Source organism: Pseudopodoces humilis, chromosome 1 (genome assembly GCF_049639895.1).
Source record: "Pseudopodoces humilis isolate 2021_Gansu_Grassland_sample_001 chromosome 1, ASM4963989v1, whole genome shotgun sequence".
Lineage (NCBI taxonomy): Eukaryota > Metazoa > Chordata > Aves > Passeriformes > Paridae > Pseudopodoces > Pseudopodoces humilis.
The window spans coordinates 71178819-71198610 of NC_142200.1; the positions used below are offsets into that span (position 1 = coordinate 71178819).

Consider the following 19792-nt stretch of genomic DNA (forward strand, 5'->3'; position numbering starts at 1 on the left):
AAAACTTGGCAAGAGCATATTAGGAAATTAAACTCCTATTTTATCTCTGTGTTGCAGCAGCTTAAGTTCTGGAAACCCTAAACATCTTAATGTCATATCAATGACAATTATATTACCTCACTTTACTAGATCTGAGATACAAAAAATGTGTGATTCTAAATTCTACAATTCTTCTTTCACAATTGGATTCTGCTCAAATTGGACTGGAGGTAGCCCTCTATTTTAATTAAGAATCATTACTGTCTTATGCTGCTATACTGGTAGTCTTGTAGAAAATGAGTTGAGCTAAACTGTTTGGAAAAAGAGAAATGGGAAATATCTGCTAAAAAAATGGAACAGCTTTGCGTATAAAAAGGCTATCATCCAGCCTTTCGGAGCTGTGGTTTAACAGAGTAATCTGCCAGCACAAAGGCTAAAGCAAGAGGCTGCACTCTTAAGCAGAACAGCCAGGAATCTCAATGTAAACCAGCAAAGAATGGATTTTTTAAAATTTTAAAATTGCATTTTTATTATACTCCAGAAAGATAAAAATAAATAAGATTGGTAGTTATTGGATAGGGAAATTCTTTTGGATTCGTGATTGGCCCTTTAAAATTAGTAGTTAAAAATACATTATGCACTGTATGTATTAGGGAAAAAATACTTAACAATTACACAAATTCCACATCTATGATTAAAACGCCAAAGAATTTAAAAATTGCTATCTGTGTGTTGTTGACCCAGGCAGTTGCTGGCAGGTAGGACCCACCCAGGTGCTTGCTTACTTCTGCATCACCACACAACCAGTGGAACAGGAGAGAAAAGGGGAGGCATAGGAGTGAGGAAACTCATGGGTCAAAACCAAGATAAGGAAAACACTCACTAGTTACTAAAAGAAGAATCTTGACTTGGGGCTGCCATTGTAATATGCTCCCCCCTCCCCTGCTACCAACACCATCCCAAACTGGACCCTATAAACAATCAAATGTCTTTCCATTCCTAAATTTGTTACATTGTGAATAGCTCTCTTAGGGGGATATTTCTGTGGAAGTTTGGAATTTTAAGCTATAAAATCACTTTGTTTGGATTGAAATAGTGGTTTTCTATTGTTAGAGGAATTGATGCGAAACCCGGGTTTCCATTTTTTCTTAAATTTCCAAGTGCCAGTACATAGGCAGTCTTAGACTGTATGCATATGTATGCACAGATGCAATTGCTCTCTCACAGTGATCAAAAATTAAGACATTCTTTAATGCAAGCACACTTGGAAAACAAAGTCTTCTGTATGTAGTTATAAGAGATTTAATACTGCCGTAACAGGAAATAACATAGAAAATTCTACTACTCCTGAACCCTGTGACAGCTTTGCAACACAAACATTTCCATGTGATTTACTAAAGAATCTTCTTAGTTATTAAATTGTGAGCATTTACTTTCTTGGATCCTTTTCTCATGTTAAGGACGTATTGTATAAAGTTATACTGCTGAACACATTAACTGCCGGTGGAGAGGAGCTGGCTTTAGAGACTTAAGTGAGAAATGATCTACAATGAAAATACATTTGGGGCAGTGCAAGCCAAATGTGAAAGCAGCTCTAACTTCTCTGTGGACATGATTTCTGAACCTGAGAGAATTTCAAGCTCTCACGGACTGATTGTTCCCAAGGGAAAGTCTTTGGGAACTGTCTTTCTCAAGAACTATTTGTGTAAATAAGGTTTTACTTTCCCAAAACAAGACATAGATGTTCTGAGAGTGTTTTCTCTCTTGTCCCACTGATGGGGTGAGGGAGGTGTTGTTCCTTTTACCAATCACGGTGACCTGATCAGAACATCTTATAAAAGGGTTGACAAAACCCCGAAATAAAGGGGTTTTTTCCTCATGAAAAAACCTCTGTGGCTGCTGTGTGTGTGACTTCATGTCCTTCACTATACTTCATGTCCTCTAGCAACACTTCTCGACATGGCAATTCATTGTATTCTACTCCTTGTTTTCTGCTCTGTGCTGTGAAGAAAATCAGGTGATGCCAGCTTTATTTATCCTTAGGGGCTGTTTTTCTTTTGTGAGCTATAGTTCAGATAAGGATGCCACACATACATCTCTTGCTCTTCTAAAAAGGCAATATGTTTAACATGAAAAAATATTTTAAAAGCCACTTGGGGGATCTAATTGGAATTTCAGGGCTCCATCATCTTCATAAATATAAAGAATTCTGTCTTCAAGCAATCTTTCAGAAATAAGCTGTATTCATTGGAATCTGCTACTTATGGCTTTGAATGATTCATTCAATCAATCAAGACCCTTTGGTCTAACTAATATGTCTTCTGTAACTGGTCCTCATCAATCACCATGGTATTGCCATTCCACAGTATATCTCTACAGAGGAAAAATATTAAAGAGAATTCTTTTGGCTATGTATTTATATTCAGTCTTAGAGGTGTTGACTTTGTTTTTTAATCAATGGAGACAATAATTTTCACCGGTAGGCCAGTCACCAACTTCTCATTTAAGCAAATTCTATCATCTCAGTGTTGTAGTAAAGTTATTAGAATGTTACGTTAGTTTATGTTAGTAGTTGATAGCTTGAAATATATCTTTTCCCCTCTTTTAGTTGTGATTTCGCCCCCTGCTTCTTTTTCTCCTAATTGTTTACCTGAAGTCAAGTTACCATGGTTACTGAAGTTTTTCTCCTCAGCTCCACTGCGAGAGGCCAGATAGAGTAAAGAGAGGACCCTGCTGGCATTTCCAGCTGCTTGAAGTTTCTTTAGCCCAGGAGACCCTTTTTTCCAATACGGAACTTTGTAACTGTTTTTCCTGTCCCAGAATGCCTATGAGCTATGAAAGCTGAGGGGGCATGCTTACCTTCCCTTTCTTTCCCTCCTGTGTTGCCAGGAGACCAGCCTCCCCCCTCTCTCCCCCTCTGCCCCTCTGTGGAGAATATTCCTACACCTTTGTGGGCATTTGAAGAAGTTGGTGTCTTATCTTGGTGTGTGTAACCTTGATTTGTAGAAAGTTTGTAAGATGTACTACCTGAGAAAAATAATTGGTTCCCTCTCTGATGTTCCCTCCCTCCGAGAAACCCTGTTAAAAGAGACGCCCCAGACCCCAAATACTTTGACTTTTGCCCTTTGGATTCCCCTTCACAGAAATAAACTGTGGAATGCAAACCAAGGAGAGAGTCCCCCCCGATTTCTTTACTCGCTTTATAGACTTGAATTCTTGAAGAAAATCAGTGAACCCCACAAACATATGCTGGCTCGAACCCAGAGTGAAGAGAAACCTCATCACTGAGCTAGCCAGGCCACTCTTGGGAAGATTGAGTCATCTCACAATTCTGTATGTTTTTGGAAAAAAATAAGTTGTCTTGGAGACAAAGATCTGCCTCCATTAAACTTGCTGCAGTAATTTAGTTTGCAATACTTTGGTAATCTGTCATTAATGCACTGCTGTGTTTTCAAAAATCTGTATGTCACATTTACATTTAACAGGCAAGATAAATGGTAAAAGATTTTGGGCTTTTTTTTTTCAAGTTTTCAAGTAAACAAGTCCTGAACTTCCTTCTTCTCCTAAGTACTTATTGCAGAAAACTTAATTTCATCTCACACCTGATTTAAACTGTTTTGTTGTAATAACGTATCAGCCTATGAATTGATTCAAGGCAATGTTTCAGATCAAGTAAAGAAGATCATGAGATAAACACTGACTAAAATCCATAGACAGTTTTACTCCATAGTAAAACCATGGAAGGCAGGAAAAGAATTATACTTTTGTAATACACATAACAGTTTATTACAAATTATTCACATGCAATTGATTCTGCAGGAGAAACTACCAAGTCATCAAAAATGTTTTTTCAAATTTTGAAGTGTTATTAAACAGGCTGTTAGAACTCCCAAGCTGCTAAATAAACTTTTGAAAAGTCTGGTCAAACCTCACACCTCTGGAAGATACATTCAAAGGCTTATAAATAACAATGACTTTCAGGAAGAAGTATATTCATATCTAATAATATGCAGCATTGGACTGCTGAATGTAGGTGGTTTTAAAACCCTATACAAGTCTTTTATTAATAAAAAATAGTATAGTAAAAGTGTTAATGTCAGTGCTACGCTTACATTATTGTGACTTCTGCATCATGATATTCCTAGGTTCAGAAATGTCTACTGACATGTGCAACATTATAGCAGGAATAAATGTCTCTGTTATGTAGGTAGAAAGTGGAATACATCTGTCAAATTTTCCAACTCCTGCAGGGTTTTCTTTTGCATAGCTCACAGAGCTATTGAGAACAGCATTATCCCCCCACAGCCCAGAACAGTGACAATATGACCCAAAAAATATTTAGCTCTTATTTCTCACTAATATTTAGCTAACTCAAAAAATCAAAGTTTTCCTCCCCCTTATCAGTGTTCAAACTATGCTATTCCGTGCAAATATCTACTTCTTAAGCAAATAAGAATACTTATTTTAGTATGTTCTATCGTATTGGGCCAGAGCTTATCTGGCTCTAACATTTCGGCCTGCGACAGGAGTAGGTCACACCCCAGGAGCAGGATGACCCTAGGTGCAGCTAGAACACTTGTTCTATGGCTTTTTGGCTGTCAGTCTTCGCTCTGAGGAGGCAAAGACAAGAGAGAGGTCTTTTGCATGGAATGATAGAGGATTTATTGCTCTGGGGAATCTTGGGGGCAAAAGACAGAAAATGTGAGCGTGCAACAGCTGAAATATGGAGGCGGTTCAAAGGGAGGGTACAAAGCATCAGTTAATCAGAGATATCCTGGGCAGGGTAAAAGGCAGGGTTCACAAAATCATCATCCAATGAGGGAGGTAGGGGAGGAAAATTGGGTCACATGGACTAATCAAGCGTTGAAGTTTAGGGGATTTCTGAAGTGGAATTCCAAGCATGTAGTGGGCCTAAGTAGGACTGACAGAGGACTCAGAGTAGATTGACAATGTGGAGTGGGATGGTCTCGTTTGGACCAAACCATCAATTTGGGCAATAACAGAACATACCATTAACAAGAAACACACTGCAACAGTTGTTTATAAAAACTAGGGTTCTTTGTACCCTAGCTGGGATGGACCTTGACAATTTATATCTATGCCGTACTACAGACCACCGAAATTGGCTTTTAGAAACATCCGAACTGCTCCAATTTGCATTGGAAAGCTACCTCGGACAACTCCTAATTAATTATCCAAAACATAAGTGTTTTAATTTGGCTTCCAATTTGGTCCCAAAACCTTTGAGATGCCAAATTCCATTGAAGGCTCTGACCACCTTCACTGACAGATCTGGGAGTTCCCACAAACCTGTGATTACATTACCCAGTGGTGGGAGTCGGACAATGAAATCCTCCATACATTTCCCCAGATTGCCAAATTAGTGGCAGTGGTCAGAGCTTTTTCCAAATTTGATGAACTGTTGAATTTGGCCACCAATTCAGCCTGTGTTGCTGGGGTAGTTCAGTGGGCAGAAAACTCGATTATAAAAGATATTTCCAACCCCCAATTATATGACTTACTTTCACTTAATGACTTAATTTATTGTTATCCCATAGAAAGCATCCCTATTATGTTATGCATACAAGTTCCCACATCACCCTTCCTGGCTTCATAGCAGAGGGTAACAGGTGAGTGGGTGCCCTAGCTATGGTGGCCCAAAGCATGAAATATCTTCAAGTAGGCTAAGATCAGCCACCAATTTTTTCACCAAAATGTACCTGCACTTGTAGGGATGTTTAAGATCACTAGGGACCAGGCAAAATCCATAGTGCCCACGTGCCAAGCATATGCCCTTATGTCTGTCAGAGCAGGAGTCAATCCTCGAGGATTGCAGAGTCACCAGCTCTGGCAGACGGATATGACACACTGTGCACTGTTTGGGAAATTAAAATATATTCATGTGTCTATTGACACCTTCTCCAGGGCTGTCTTTGCTTTAGCCCATCCTGGAGAAAAAAACAAAGGATGAAATTAAACACTATCTACTGTCCTTTTCCACCTTGGGCATTCCCCAAGAAATAAAAACAGATAATGGCCCTGCCTACACCTCACACCAGTTCCACCAGTTTTCAAATCAGTGGGGTGTACAGCACATCATGGGCATACCACACTCCCCTACGGGACAGTCTATCGTAGAGGCCCACCATTCTATCAAGTGGGTCTGTGGATGCTAACTCTGAAACAGAGAGCACGGTGCCTGTGGAAATTGCAGGCCACATAGATTTCTCAGTCTTGCCTGGGAAAGTGGCTTGAGAATTCATAAGGAGGAATTAAAACAATCCTCAGAGATAGAAAGCAGCCTTGCAGGTGCTGTTTGTCTGTTCCTTGTTTTCTTGCAAGAGAAAGTCGAGGGGTGGTGTACCCCACTGACCAATGATGGTGATGTGTTAGTTTACTAACCAATAAGAGTTTTCTTTTCTGTACTTTTCAGTATCGGTCTATAAAAAAGAGCTGAGGTAATAAACCGGAAAGAAACTTCTCCAGTTCTGACTCCACGAGAGAGTCTGTGTCGTTCTTCTCATCATTCCCAATAGAGCGACATCTGGTGACCTCCGACGTGCAGTGCAGCCAACTGACGACGTGCCACCCCCTTCCCCCACAGAGGGGTAAGTGAGAATCTCCCGGGCTCCCCTGGAGGGGGCTGGTTTTTAGACCAACGGGATAGTAGAACCCTGCCAGTGAGCGGGCTTGGAACAGCTTATCTTGGCGAAGCTAGAGCTTAAAGTCCCGGGTTAAGCCACTGCGTCTGTGTACTTGCATTCTCTACTTGCGTTCGTGGGCTGTCAAGATAGACGGTTCTCACAATGGGGAACCACAATTCCACTGATGATCAGCTTGTCTTCTCTGAGTGGCAGGATGCCTTGCCGCGCATGGGACTGATAAAAACAGGGCCAGGAGACCTTCTTCTCCTGTTTTAAAACCTTTATTGGAATCAGCTTGGGGGTGGGGGCCCGACGGGTCGCGCGCACACCGCCGTCGCTCCCTGAAGCAGCTCGGAGAAGAAGGAATACCGCTCTTCCTACGGAGTGCAAGGTGGGCAAAGCCGGGATCTCCATCCTCGCGGGTAAACCCGGAGTCCCGTTCTGGCTCGAAAGTCCAGGGGTGTCATCCCTAGCGAGTCTCTTCGCGGTCATGGCGAGGAAAGCGGAGTTGGTGGGTAGTGTCCCTTGATCCCGACCTTAGGGCATCGTTCTCAGTTTCTTTATTTAGTGTTCCGATGCTCCATAGATCGGGTTTTTTGTCCGAGGTGGTGTTTTTCAGTAGCTGATTTGCATAAGCCCCGATCGCCATCTTGGGAAGTCCCCAACCCCGGCCGCCGTTTCGGGAAGTCTCCGGTCGCCATGTTGGGAAGTCTCTTAACTCCGGTTGCCGTGCCGGGAAGCCTCCGACTCCGATCGCCGTGCTGGGAAATCTCGAACTCCGGCTGCCGAGCCGGGAAGCCTCTGACTACGGCTGCCGTGTTGGGAGGTCTCGAACCCCGGCTGCCGTATCGGGCTGCCTTATCGGGAGATCTCCGGCTCCGGCCGTCATGCCGGAAAGTCTCTAACCCCGGCTGCTGCGTCTGGAAGTTTCCAATAGGAGCAACAAGGAGCTGTTTGGCATGGAACTCAGAATCAGTATGCTTTGGAACCTGGAATAGAGGCTGGAAAGAACACGTGCAAAACCTGGCCGGCGGTTCCGGTCGCTGGGGCGTCCCCGACCCCGGGCGCGGCCAGACAGGAGTAACGAGGAACAGCTCGGCAGGGGCCCGGATCCGGACCGTCTCAGAACCTGGAACAGAGGCTGGAGAGAACACTTGGAAACATGGACTGCAGGTAGGGCTTATTTATATCAGGACTCGGTATTTCTGAAGATGCTATGCGTGCTTTGTTCCAGTGGGTAGAAGCACAAGATTTTACTGTGACTGTTGATAAAGCCTTTGACCTCGAGATTTGGCTGTCAGTGGGAGACCGCCTGTGGTCTGAGTTAACTGAAGGGGACACCAGCGTGTGCAGCCTGGCAGCCACCTGGGGCGCGCTCTTTAAAGCGTTGGAGCGGTGCCAGTCTGGGGACAGTGATGCCGGGATGGAAGATTCGGATGCCGGGGGTGCCTGTTTTGTACACCATTAGAGACTGGGGAATGGGACCGAGGACGAGCGACGTAGCGCTCCCTCGGCTCTGCCCGGGGCCTCGGAGGACTTTGGCCGCGGGCGGAAGCAGTCTGTGCTCCAGAAACCTCCCTCTTCAGGAGAGTTCAAGTATCCGTCACCCGCGGAGTTGAGGGCGCAAGCTTCGTCGACAGAGAGGCGGCCGGGGAACGGAGACCACCCGCCCCCGCCTGCGCCTTCTGCGGTGCCTTCACTGGCGCTGCGACCGCCGCCGTGGGCAGCCGTGGGGGGCCCCCTTGCCCCCCCGCTGCCCTCCGTGAGGCCCATGTCTGTGCTGGCGCCGCCCCTTTCCCGGGGCCGCTGCTGCTGTCCTGACATCGTTCCTGCTTTGGTTTCCGAGCGACAGTCCACACCGCCCAAAGAAGCCAGCCCGCCCACCTCTTCTGGTGCCCAGAACGGCCCAGCTGCAAGCCCACCCTGGGACCATCTCGGGCAGTCCCCGCCCCGTCCGGTGGCCGCGTATCTGAAGCGTCCAGGGCGTTTTTGGGACGTGGTGAAACAGCGGACTTTGGAAGTGGGGGATTGGGAGTTGCTTGAGAGTCTGGGAACACCCGGGACCGGGATTTTTGACACCATGGGTGCTGGGGCGGGGGAGACGGAGGGAGGACCGGAAGCCGCTTCGGCTTCTGATGACTGGGTCCGGCTGGATCAGGAAGTCGAAGAAACACCGCAGGGGGCTGCCCAAGCCTTTCCTGTGTTTAAGGCTGCCCCGAATACGGGACAGACCGACAGGCATTATGTGATGGCATGGAAGGTAGTACAGGATATGCAGAGTAAGGTAGCACGATACAGGCTCGGATCTCCCAAGTTTATGCAGATCATCAGGGTGATAGACACTGATCTGCTTGCTCCATTTGATATTAGGCACCTGGCTCAAGTATTATTCCAGCCTGTGCAATTTAAAGTTTTTGAAGATAATTGGAGGCAGATGGCTCAGAGGGCTGCAGACGAGAATATGCGTCTGCCTGCTCACGATCCCAGATGTGGGGTCAGATTAGAGGCCCTTACATGAGTGGGTGAGTATTCCAGTCCTGATCTCCAGGCCCGTTGGGACCCTAGAGTCCTGGAGCAAGGGCAGAAAATTGGTATTGGAGCATTGCTGAAGACTACAGAAACAGCTGCTCCCAGGGCACGATATGTGACCATCACTCAGGGTTTAAAGGAACCCTTCTTGCCATTTGTTGAGAAAATTGCAGCAGCCTTGGAGAAACAGGTTGAAGATGATAACCTGAGACAGCTCTTGTGTAAACAACCAGCAAGGGATAATGCTAATGAGGATTGTAGGAAGATCATAGAGGCTCTTCCAGGAGACCCCTCAATACCAGAGATGGTCCGAGCCTGTGCCAAAGTGTGGGCTCTGTGGGGCACAAAATGTCTGCTCTGGCTGCTGCTCTTGTATCAAAACAACCAGGCTGCCAGGGTGGTTCCCGGAAGCATAAAGGATGCTCAGGGTAAGGCTTGGCAGGTGCAGCACAATAAAAAAGGAAAGGGAAAGTTCTTGTGTGATAGATGTCACAAGCCAGGTCATTTTCCTGATCAATGTAGATCTAGGTATTATGCCAATGGTCAGCTTTTGATGGATTCGGGAAACGTGCACAAGAGCGCACAGGGGAACTGTGCTCTGACACAAATGTGTTCCCAGGGCACAGCCCCTCCACAGGCCTACTCAGCCAGCTTAGTAGCAGCACCCAAGGGGCTGCCGGAGTGGATGTATACACCGCGACAACAGTTACATTAGATTCTAGTCACATTTATAAGGTTCCCCTGGATGCTTTTGGTCCTCTGGGTCAAGGTTTGAGTGCACTGCTTGTGGGAAGATCTAGTGCGACCCTGCAGGGGATTTTGTACACCCAGGAGTCACTGATGCTTTTTGGGACAGATTTGTGCCCTGGTTTCTACTCCTTCCCCCCCGTTACCATCCCTGAAAAAACTCGCATTACTCAGCTTGTGCCTTTTAAGTCCTGTGTCCCTAGGACTGCTGACCGGACTCGCAGGGATGGTAGTTTTGGATCTTCTGGACTGCCCCAGGTCCTTTGGTCTGCCTGCATTTCCACTCAGCAGCCTCAAATGTCGTGTACCCTGAGTCTGCCAACTGCCAGCCCACCTCAAATTCAGCTTCGAGGTCTCATCGACACCGGGGCAGACGTGACGATCGTCTCCTTCTCTGCGTGGCCTCCGTCCTGGCCCTTGACTTCTGTGGATTCGACCATTGAGGGACTGGGAGGTACCGCGCAGACATTTGTGAGCCAGTGGTCCATGCTGACCAAAAACCCAGAAGGGCAAACAGCTATGGTCCGGCCTTATGTCACTGCAGCTCCACTTAACCTCTGGGGGCGGGATGTTTTGGCAGCATGGGGGGTGTGGATTGGGACACATTTTTGATGGGGGCCACTGTGACGAAGGGCACACAGCTTTCCACGCTGCCTTTACGGTGGCTGGTGACCAAGCCCACCTGGGAAAACCAGTGGCCCCTGGCAAAAGAGAAGTTAGTTGCCCTTCGTGAATTAGTCCAAGAACAGTTACAGCAGGGACACATTGAGCCTTCCACTAGTCTGTGGAATGTTATGAACGCACTCAAGAGAGTGATATGGTTAGAAAAAAAAATTTATTAATTACAGCAAGCAAGCAATAAGCAAAAATCAGCGCTGGGCGGCAGGGGAGTCTCTGCTCCATCGGCTGCCGCGCTTCTGATTTCTGTGTCTTCCCTTTTAAGTGGTCCGACTTCCGGGTTACGTGTCCTTTCTCGGGTGTCTCTGCGCATGTGCCTCCGGTCACTGGTGGTCGCTTTCTGCCTTCTGGTGGTCGCAGGATGAAGATCAGGAGTCTTCCTCTTTTGACCTTTCCTCACTGTTCTCCTTTTAAGGCTTATCTGAGTGGCTTAACTTTCTGGAATTCAAGAGAGCTTGCAAGGCTGTTTTTATAATTATACAAACGTCAGCAGCAGCCTTCAACTTCATCCCTATTTCACAAAGCATAGTTTTGCAAAGCATCGTATCTTACATGTTTAGGCAAACAAAAGGGTCTATTTACCACAATTCCCCCCTTTTTTCTATTGCTTACTTTTGTTCGTTAAATCTTTGTAGTTCTCTTTTACTTAACTCTAAATAATCTTCTGTCTCTTCTCCATTTAAGGCTTCATATTTGGCTCGTATTAGCATAAGGTGAGCTGCTTCTAACCTGCTTTTCACAATGCTAATGATTTTGTTAAAAATACAAGGTCTAAACATAAGTCCTAAGATTAGTAAAATTAGCGGTCCTGCTATAGTGGATATTAGAGTTGTTAACTAGGGAGAATAGTTAAACCAGGATTCGCACCAGCTTTGTTGCATTTCTTGCTCTCTTTTTCTCTTTTCCAGTCCTTCTCGTAATTTAGCCATGGTTTCTCTTACTACTCCACTTTTATTTACATATACACAACATTCTTCTCTAAGTGCTGCACACAGGCCTCCTTGCTGTAAAAATAATAAATTTAATCCTCTTCTGTTTTGTAAGGCTACTTCAGCCAACGAGTCTAGGGAGTCTGTGAGGTCTTTTATAGATTTATCAATTCTTCTTAAATCTTCATCTACTGAAATTCTAAGCTTTCTGAATCCCTGATGCTGATTCATTAAGGATGCTACACACCTGTTCTTAATCCAGCCCCTCCTATACCTAGCAATACGGCTACTGTTAGTGCCGTGAGGGGTTCTCGTTTTACTAACTTTGAATTTTGGTATTGTGTATACATATATTCTTCAGAATGATAAATAATCCAGGGAACTATTATAACCTGTATGCAAAATTCGTAGGTTTCATTAAAGGCTGTTATAAAAACACATGGGGTTACTCCTAAAATGTTACAAACCCATTTAGTATTAGGTGCTGGAATTAGCTACTGAGCTGGCTTACGAGGGTCATTAATCTGTAGTTTTGTTTGACATAAATGAATTTTATCTGGGGGCACATTTCCCACACATTTTCCTTTTCCAGTGACTCGAGATAATGTTATTCCTGGGGTGTCTTCTCTTCCTGATTTCCATAAGCAGGCAGCAGGATTAGTGCCGTTTGCTCTTTTTGGTTCTGCTATGGAGCCTATGGCTTCATAAAAGGGTGGGTTAATGTTATAGCATAACCAACATTCTCTAGTTAAATTTGGGTGTGTATCATTTAACACTTTAAAGGTAGCTTGCAAAATTTTCCAAACAGCCTTGTTTCCCCATATTCTTGGGGTGTCCCTATTGTGGTTGTTATTTGGGTGCTATTTTCTAGTTTTTCTGAATGGTTATTTTGATTCCTTACGTTGGGGTCTACTGCTCCCCACACCACTGGATTTGGTCCAACAAATCCCGAATCATGGGGAACTACTTCTTTCTTTATAAGAATGTGTACTCCCCGATCCCTTCCGGGTTCCCATACCCTGAGACCCCAGGTTCGTCTTAATAACCACCTAGGCTTTTGGGATTGTTGTTATATTGATGTAGTGAAATTTGCAAGTCCCAACATATGTTACTGCCCCCGAGGGACCTATCCAGGGCTTTATGCATCCGTGTGGACCCCTTTCAACCTTTAGATACTTATCTGGGTTCTGTACCTTCCACCCCATGGAAATTGTCTCACAGCCCCAATATTTACAATAAAATTCGCCAGGGTAATTACAATATCCTCTGCTTGGATTAGAAGCTGGGCACATATACAGTACCTTATACGCAGGCGGTTTATAACTAGTACCCTTCCACTCAATGAGAGAGTCTAGTGTAACTTGAAAGCTAGGGGCTTCAGAGGTGATCTGTGATTGGATAATGACCTGGTCTTCCCATCAGATTAAGGACCAATTGAAGGGCTCATGAGTCTTGCTTGTACTAATATTAAATGTGCTGATTAAGATTATAAATGTTACTGACTTCTTTAATGAGCATTGGCTTCCCCTACTATAATAGAGGCTTTTCTTTTGTGAGGTGTCAATTTGGATTCCCCAGAAATTACTTCGCTGGGTTGTCTCATTCCCACTCTTGTGACATTTCCAGAACCATGATCCTTTGGTCCCATGTATATTGGAATGCTTCCCTCCACGGTTTTTTTACTCCTCTGCCTCTCCCGTCGAGCCGGTTGCCTCGGGACACGGGGCGTATCATCTTCTCGACAGCAAGAGTACTCTTCAGGAGGGGAATTATTTCCTCTTTTATTAATTCTTTGTATGTATTTTTCCCAACTTTTATGCTCTATTAAGGGGGTATAACACTCTAATTTCTGGAGCCACCGTCTGCACAACCCAGCTACTATATTTGCTACAAAAGGCATAGGTTCATTTGGATGATAACAATAATACAAGGGATTGACCCCTTTTGAGTAGATGGCCCACCACTTCTCTGATCCCTTTTCAAATTCTCCTGCTTGTATTCTAGTTACTAGAGCCCAATCAGTGAGATCCCTCTGGGCAGTGTACCAAGAGCTACACATGCCTCTTGGTGGGTAGCCTCTATGACAGTGGGTCCACCAGAGTTCTTCACATATTATACATTTAAAACAGACAAAAGGGTAACAATTTTGGCATAACGTACAGCCTATTTTAACAACTCTATTATATATTTCCTCACCACTAGATGGAGGTATCTTATATTCTATATAAAAGCCTTTATGGAATTTATTATTCATAAGTTTCTAAGCAAATTAATAGTTCTGGGATGTTATTTTGTTTGGGATATCATCTTAAGTCTCAAGTCTCCAGTCGGGCTACCCACTTCTCAGTTATTAGATTTTGGTGGTTTCACAGGTCCTTTTATTCGACTCGCATGTGTCCAGCCTTTCTCCGCTGTTCGAACTGCAGAGTCAGTTGTTAGTAAGACTTGATACGGCCCCTCCCACTTCGGTGTTAGGGGATTTTCTTTCAAACTTCTTATCAGCACCCACTCTCCGGGTTGTACCTGGTGTAATATAAAATCCAATGGTGGTCTTTGAGCTAGCATCCCTTTTTCCCACAATGCCTTTTTGAACTTCATTAATTTTATCAAATACTCATTGATGTATTGATCACTCACATTTGGATGTGTTTGAACTTCTTCTATATTATAGGGCATACCATATAACATCTCAAAAGGGGAAATTCCCAAATCTGCCCTTGGCTGGGTTCGAATATTCAGAAGGGCTAGTGGAATACACTTGACCCATGATAGTTTTGTTTCCATCACTAGCTTAGTATGTTGCTTCTTTATTTCTCCATTCATCTTTTCCACTCTCCCTGAACTTTGAGGGTGCCAAGGGGTGTGTTGTTCCCACTTTATTCCTAATGCTTCTGCCACTTCCTGAGTTATTTCTGATGTAAAGTGGGGACCTTTATCAGAGTCTATTGTCTCTGTTGTTTCCTTTCCCAGGTTTGATCTCTACTTTCTCTCACAGCAGCCACCATCATCTTAATTTGCCGCTTCTGAGCCTCCTCTTTTCTTCTAACATACACTTTTTGTGCCTCCCGCAAAAGCTCATCCAAACCTCTGTCTTGCCACCCATCCAATTTTTCTATCTTCCTCCAGATATCCTCCCAGGCTTTTGCCACAAATTGTGCTTTAAGCAGTGCCTGCCCCAATTGGGTGTCTGGATCCATTCCTGAATATAGTTGAAAATTCTTTCTTAGCCTTTCTAACCATTCTGTAGGAGTTTCATCTTTCTTCTGTCTCTCATTAAAAGCTTTATTGATATTATGACCCCTTGGGACTGCTTCCCTAATCCCTTGAATTATAATAGTCCTCAAATCCTGCATATGTACTCTGTGCGCTGGATTTTGATGATCCCAATGGGGATTTTGGAGGGGCCATTTTACATCTGCCTGTGGTCCCTGGGCATGCTGAGCATCCCAAATGTGCATTCCTTCCCTTCTAATCATGTTTTTCTCTTCTGCCGTAAATAAAATATTTAAAATAGATTGTAATTCCTCCCACGTATACATATTGGGTCCTAAGAATTGATCCACTCTTTCTGCAAACCCCAATGGGTCTTCCAGCAAATGCCCCATTTCCTTTTTGAACTCTCTGACATCCCCCGAACTGAGAGGGACAGATATAAACCCTATTCCAGCTTGGGGACCACCCATTGGCATTTCCCTTAATGGGAATAGGTTCTCCTGTTTCCTTTTAGATCTATTCCTGGTAACAGGCCCCACATCTGGCACGTCTAAATCCTCCTCCTCGGGGTTCGGAGGGGGAGGGGCCCGTGGAGGAGGTGGTGGTACAAATGGAGGGGGAATTATCAAAGTATCTTCTTTCCGAGTTTTCTTTTTCTTTCCCTTCCCCTCCTCCGAATTCTCTGTCAGCTTAAATATAAAAACCTCAGGATTTACTACCCAGATCTCTGCATAAGCACTTTCCTCTGAACTAAAGGGGATCTTTGTGTTTACCCAGGAATTTAACTTTTGTCTAACCCAATCTTCGGTTGATCCAAATATAGGCCAAAATACCTTCTTTGAAATTTCCTTTCCTCCCCATACTTCTACACAATAATGAATCATTTTCGCCTTATCTTTATTCTCTGTTCCCGGGAAATACTGCCAATTTTCTAACATATAACCTAACGGACTATCTCTAGGTACCGGAGGAAGATTAATAGATACAGGGGGCTTGCTTTTCCCCTGCCCCATTCTTCCGGAGTGCCTTCCAAATCACACAGTCTCTTTCACTTCCCCTCGTTCGTGGCCCACGCCCTCGCGGGCCAATGGGAAATGCACTAATGAAGGGTCCGCTCTCACTTGGGGAATCTGGCTGCCAGTTCCCCTCTCACACACACACCACGTCGTCACACTCCGGGATCCCGACCCCGACCGAACGGTTCCCCGTTATACTCACGCGTCCTGCGTCCCGCGTCTTCGTCCGGACTCTGTGCACAGATTTTAAGGGGCCGACCGGTCTCCCTTTTGCTTATTGCTTTAAATTTAGGTTCGTCGGTGCAACCGAGGCAGAAACCGGCCCTCCGCCGGGCCGCTAAATAATAGCGGGGCACCCCCCGGTAATGCCGAGAATCTGTCCTACAGATTGCATCCGAGTCACGGCACCAAATTGTTATGAACGCACTCAAGAGAGAAAAAGGTTAGAAAAAAAATTTTATTAATTACAGCAAGCAAGCAATAAGCAAAAATCAGCGCTGGGCAGCAGGGGAGTCTCTGCTCCATCGGCTGCCGTGCTTCCGATTTCCATTGTCTTCCCTTTTAAGTGGTCCGACTTCCGGGTTACGTGTCCTTTCTCGGGTGTCTCTGCGCATGTGCCTCCGGTCACTGGTGGTCGCTTTCTGCCTTCTGGTGGTTGCAGGATGAAGATCAGGAGTCTTCCTCTTTTGACCTTTCCTCGCTGTTCTCCTTTTAAGGCTTATCTGAGTGGCTTAACTTTCTGGAATTCAAGAGAGCTTGCAAGGCTGTTTTTATAATTATACAAACGTCAGCAGCAGCCTTCAACTTCATCCCTATTTCACAAAGCATAGTTTTGCAAAGCATCGTACCTTACATGTTTAGGCAAACAAAAGGGTCTCTATTTACCACATGGAATAGTCCTGTTTTTGTTGTCAGGAAGAAATCTGGGAAGTGGAGATTGTTGCAGGATCTCCGCAAGATCAATGCAGTCATGGAAAGCATGGGGGTGCTGCAGCCTGGCATGCCCTCATCTACCATGCTTCCTATGTGGTGGAAAATTCTGATCCTTGTTTTAAAAGATTGTTTTTTTACGATTCCTTTGCATCCTGATGACAAGCACAAGTTTGCTTTCACAGTACCTACAATCAACAATGCTGAGCCCGTACAGAGGTATCAATGGAAAGTTTTGCCACAGGGCTGCAAGAACAGCACGACTCTTTGTCAATGGTATGTGTCTCAGGCCTTATCCGGAGTCTGTGAGCAGTTCCCTCAAGCTTATTGTTATCATTACATGGATGACATCCTGGTGGCAACATCCACACAGGTCCTTGATCAGCAGAGAGAGGGAGTTCTGACACTATCTCCCACTGAGAGACTGGCGAAGGCTTTTTATGTGTTCAATTTATTGAATAATTCTTTCATAGAGCCAGCTCCCCCAGTAATCAGGCATTTCACCAATTCAACCAATACCCAGCTGTCGTGGTTTTAAACCAGTAACAAAAAAAAGATTACTTATTTCTTGCTGTGAGATATGGATTAGAACAAGAGCAAAACAGGCATAAAACTTAAAAGGAATAAAGAAAGTTTATTAGCAAACTACAATAATAAGAACACCAGAATGCCTCGAGCTATAGGATATGACAAATTTATTAAGAACTACACCTGAATTACATTATAAGATATAAATATATAAATAGTGCATGAAGTTTAGTTTCATAATTTTCCTAGATTTCAAGAAGAAAAGGAAAGCAAATATTCACTCCTTTGCTTCTGTTACAAATCTTCATGGATAAATATTTCAATATCATTGATGAGATATGGACATCTAATGTATATCACTCACCAAATACTGTCATGGGCAATACAGATTTGACTTCTTCCAGAAAAGCCCCTTTTTATCCTCTACTACCCACCATTCCCTTGTTCACATGATAAAAGAGACAAAAACTTTGGAACTTTGATGGTTAAAACAGTCCCAATTCCTGCTACAGTCTTTTAACTAGTCTTTGTAGAGAAACAGAAGTCTCTTTCTGTTAATTTATGGAGTTTCTCACAAGAAAACTACTTTTGTTATAGTTTTCTATTGCCCTGATGCCAGCTGACCAGAACTGCTGTTATCAGAGCTCACTCCTCCCATTTCACATCACTCTGAGGTGTGTATGGGCCATGAGTCTAGGGATGGCATTTTAAGGATGAGTTATTCAAAGGCAAAAGTCTTCTTCATCTGTCTCTGTGAGCTTCACTAGAAAATAGTTTTCTCATTGCCTCCCAAGGCTTCAAATTTTCGCTTCACTGTTTCTAGCACTTCACTGTATTACACTCTACTTTTTACTCAAAATTTACACTTTGGACACTCTATTCCTCCCTATATACTGTCATGAATTAAAGGAGTTTTTTCAAGACTTTATTGCCCATTTCCATAGCTTCAACAGAAAGGTATTTCAGCTCATAAACGCATCTTCTTATTCTCTACCTTTTCTGAAACTTAATTCTTTTCTTTACTGTCTCTGATAGTTTTATAAAGTCTCTTTACATGTTGATCACTCTCTTTTTCTCTCTCTGGATAAAAGGATTAATCTGCATGTCTCATCTAGGTAATGAAAAGTTTAAAATCTTGCCCAGGCTTTGTAGATAGTTCTGTGATCTCTGCCGGTGCAGGAGCTGGAGCTGTCTTCGATAGAAGATTCCTCATGGCTGTTCTGGAAAGTGTAGTCGCCGCTTTAGCCCACTGCAGGTCCAGAGCTTTTTCTCCTTCTTTACTCGGCAGTCCCCGGTAAATTCCGTCACTGCGGCTGAGCCAGGAACCGGCCTGGCCCAGCCAGAGCTCAGGGCAAGCCCCGCAGGCCCCATCTCCCGGCCGGGAGACGTGGCAGGCTCAGCCCAGCCCCCACCTGGCGCCATGGCCTGGGCAGGGAACGGGAGGCCAGCCGGAGGTCTGCTACCTTTCACAGCCAGGAAACAAAGAGAGCAAGACACCTCTTTCTTTACATCTTAAGGTAGGGTTCACAAATTGATCTCCCTTTTCAATGGTCAAAACTGCTGTCAGTTCCCAGTAATGACTGATAATTGGTCAGGAGAAAAAATCTCCCATCAGTCCCCAGCAACTTTAACTTCCTTAGCTCTCAAAACCACCTTAAAGGTAAAGTTACCCCATGACAGTTGCAAAAGAGAGCACTTTTTATTCTTACAGATCTTCTTTTATAAACTGGTCTGAGAAGGTAGGTTTACCTACCTTTTTTCCAGAAAGGTAAAACTCTCATTGGTCATTAGACAAACACATCACCATCATTGAACAATTAGGAACAGCAACCCTTGACCGTCTCTTGCAAGTAAACAGCAAGGAGACAAACAACACCTGCAAAGGTTGCTTTCCTTCTCTAAGGACTGCTTGAATTCTTCCTTATGATTTCTCAGGCTAGAGTGTGAAAGTTATGTACTTGACTTACCCACAGGCTCAAGCTACTGCCTGAAGCCTAAAAATCTCTTATTTGACCACTGTCAGTTTCCATCAAGATGCAATGCAGTTGAGAAAATAAGCTGTATCTGCAGTGCCATCTGTAGTGCAAATACATTTAAGCCACCTGTTTTGGGTTTTTGATCATGGACATGTATCGACACACCATATATCTTCTGAGCTTGTTTTCATGTTTCAGACATGCTGTATTTGCAATCACAGCAGACGCTTCTCATACATGCAGACTATAGTCAAGTGAGGGGATTTTAAAGTAGTATTAATAGTGTTATGCTTATTTTTTATTATATACATTCTCAATTCCTGGCAAAGAAGAATGTTTTTTTGAGTAGAAGTCTTTCTACCTACTTTTAGCAGGAGTCTTTTGTAGCTATTCTATTATGACAACATTCATTCTGTCTATCCTTGTGAAATCTTTTCTATTAAGCTTTATAATCTTAATCTTTTGGTATTAAATGCTAACACACTTTGTTAGTAAGAAAGTGAAGTCAGTATGTTGTGTATCAAACACACAAAAAGTGTGTTTGCCAAAACCTGATCATATGTAAAAGACTGCCATCAGCAGGATTAAACAGTAATGGGGGAACTTTAGAAACAAAGAATAAA

General features: G+C 44.0%; 1 protein-coding gene and 1 pseudogene across 1 annotated transcript in view; both read left to right on the forward strand.

The window, feature by feature from the left end:
- The first annotated feature begins 8940 nt into the window (after nt 1-8940).
- Nucleotides 8941-9867, forward strand: LOC148185119 (endogenous retrovirus group K member 8 Gag polyprotein-like; annotated as a pseudogene).
- A 329-nt stretch (nt 9868-10196) lies between these two features.
- The window catches only part of LOC148185120 (uncharacterized), a 70604-nt gene continuing 61008 nt past the window's right edge, over nt 10197-19792 (forward strand). The window contains exon 1 of the mRNA XM_088052610.1: nt 10197-10353. Within this exon, the coding sequence (XP_087908736.1) occupies nt 10197-10353 (157 nt within the window). The remainder of the gene's footprint in view (nt 10354-19792) is intronic.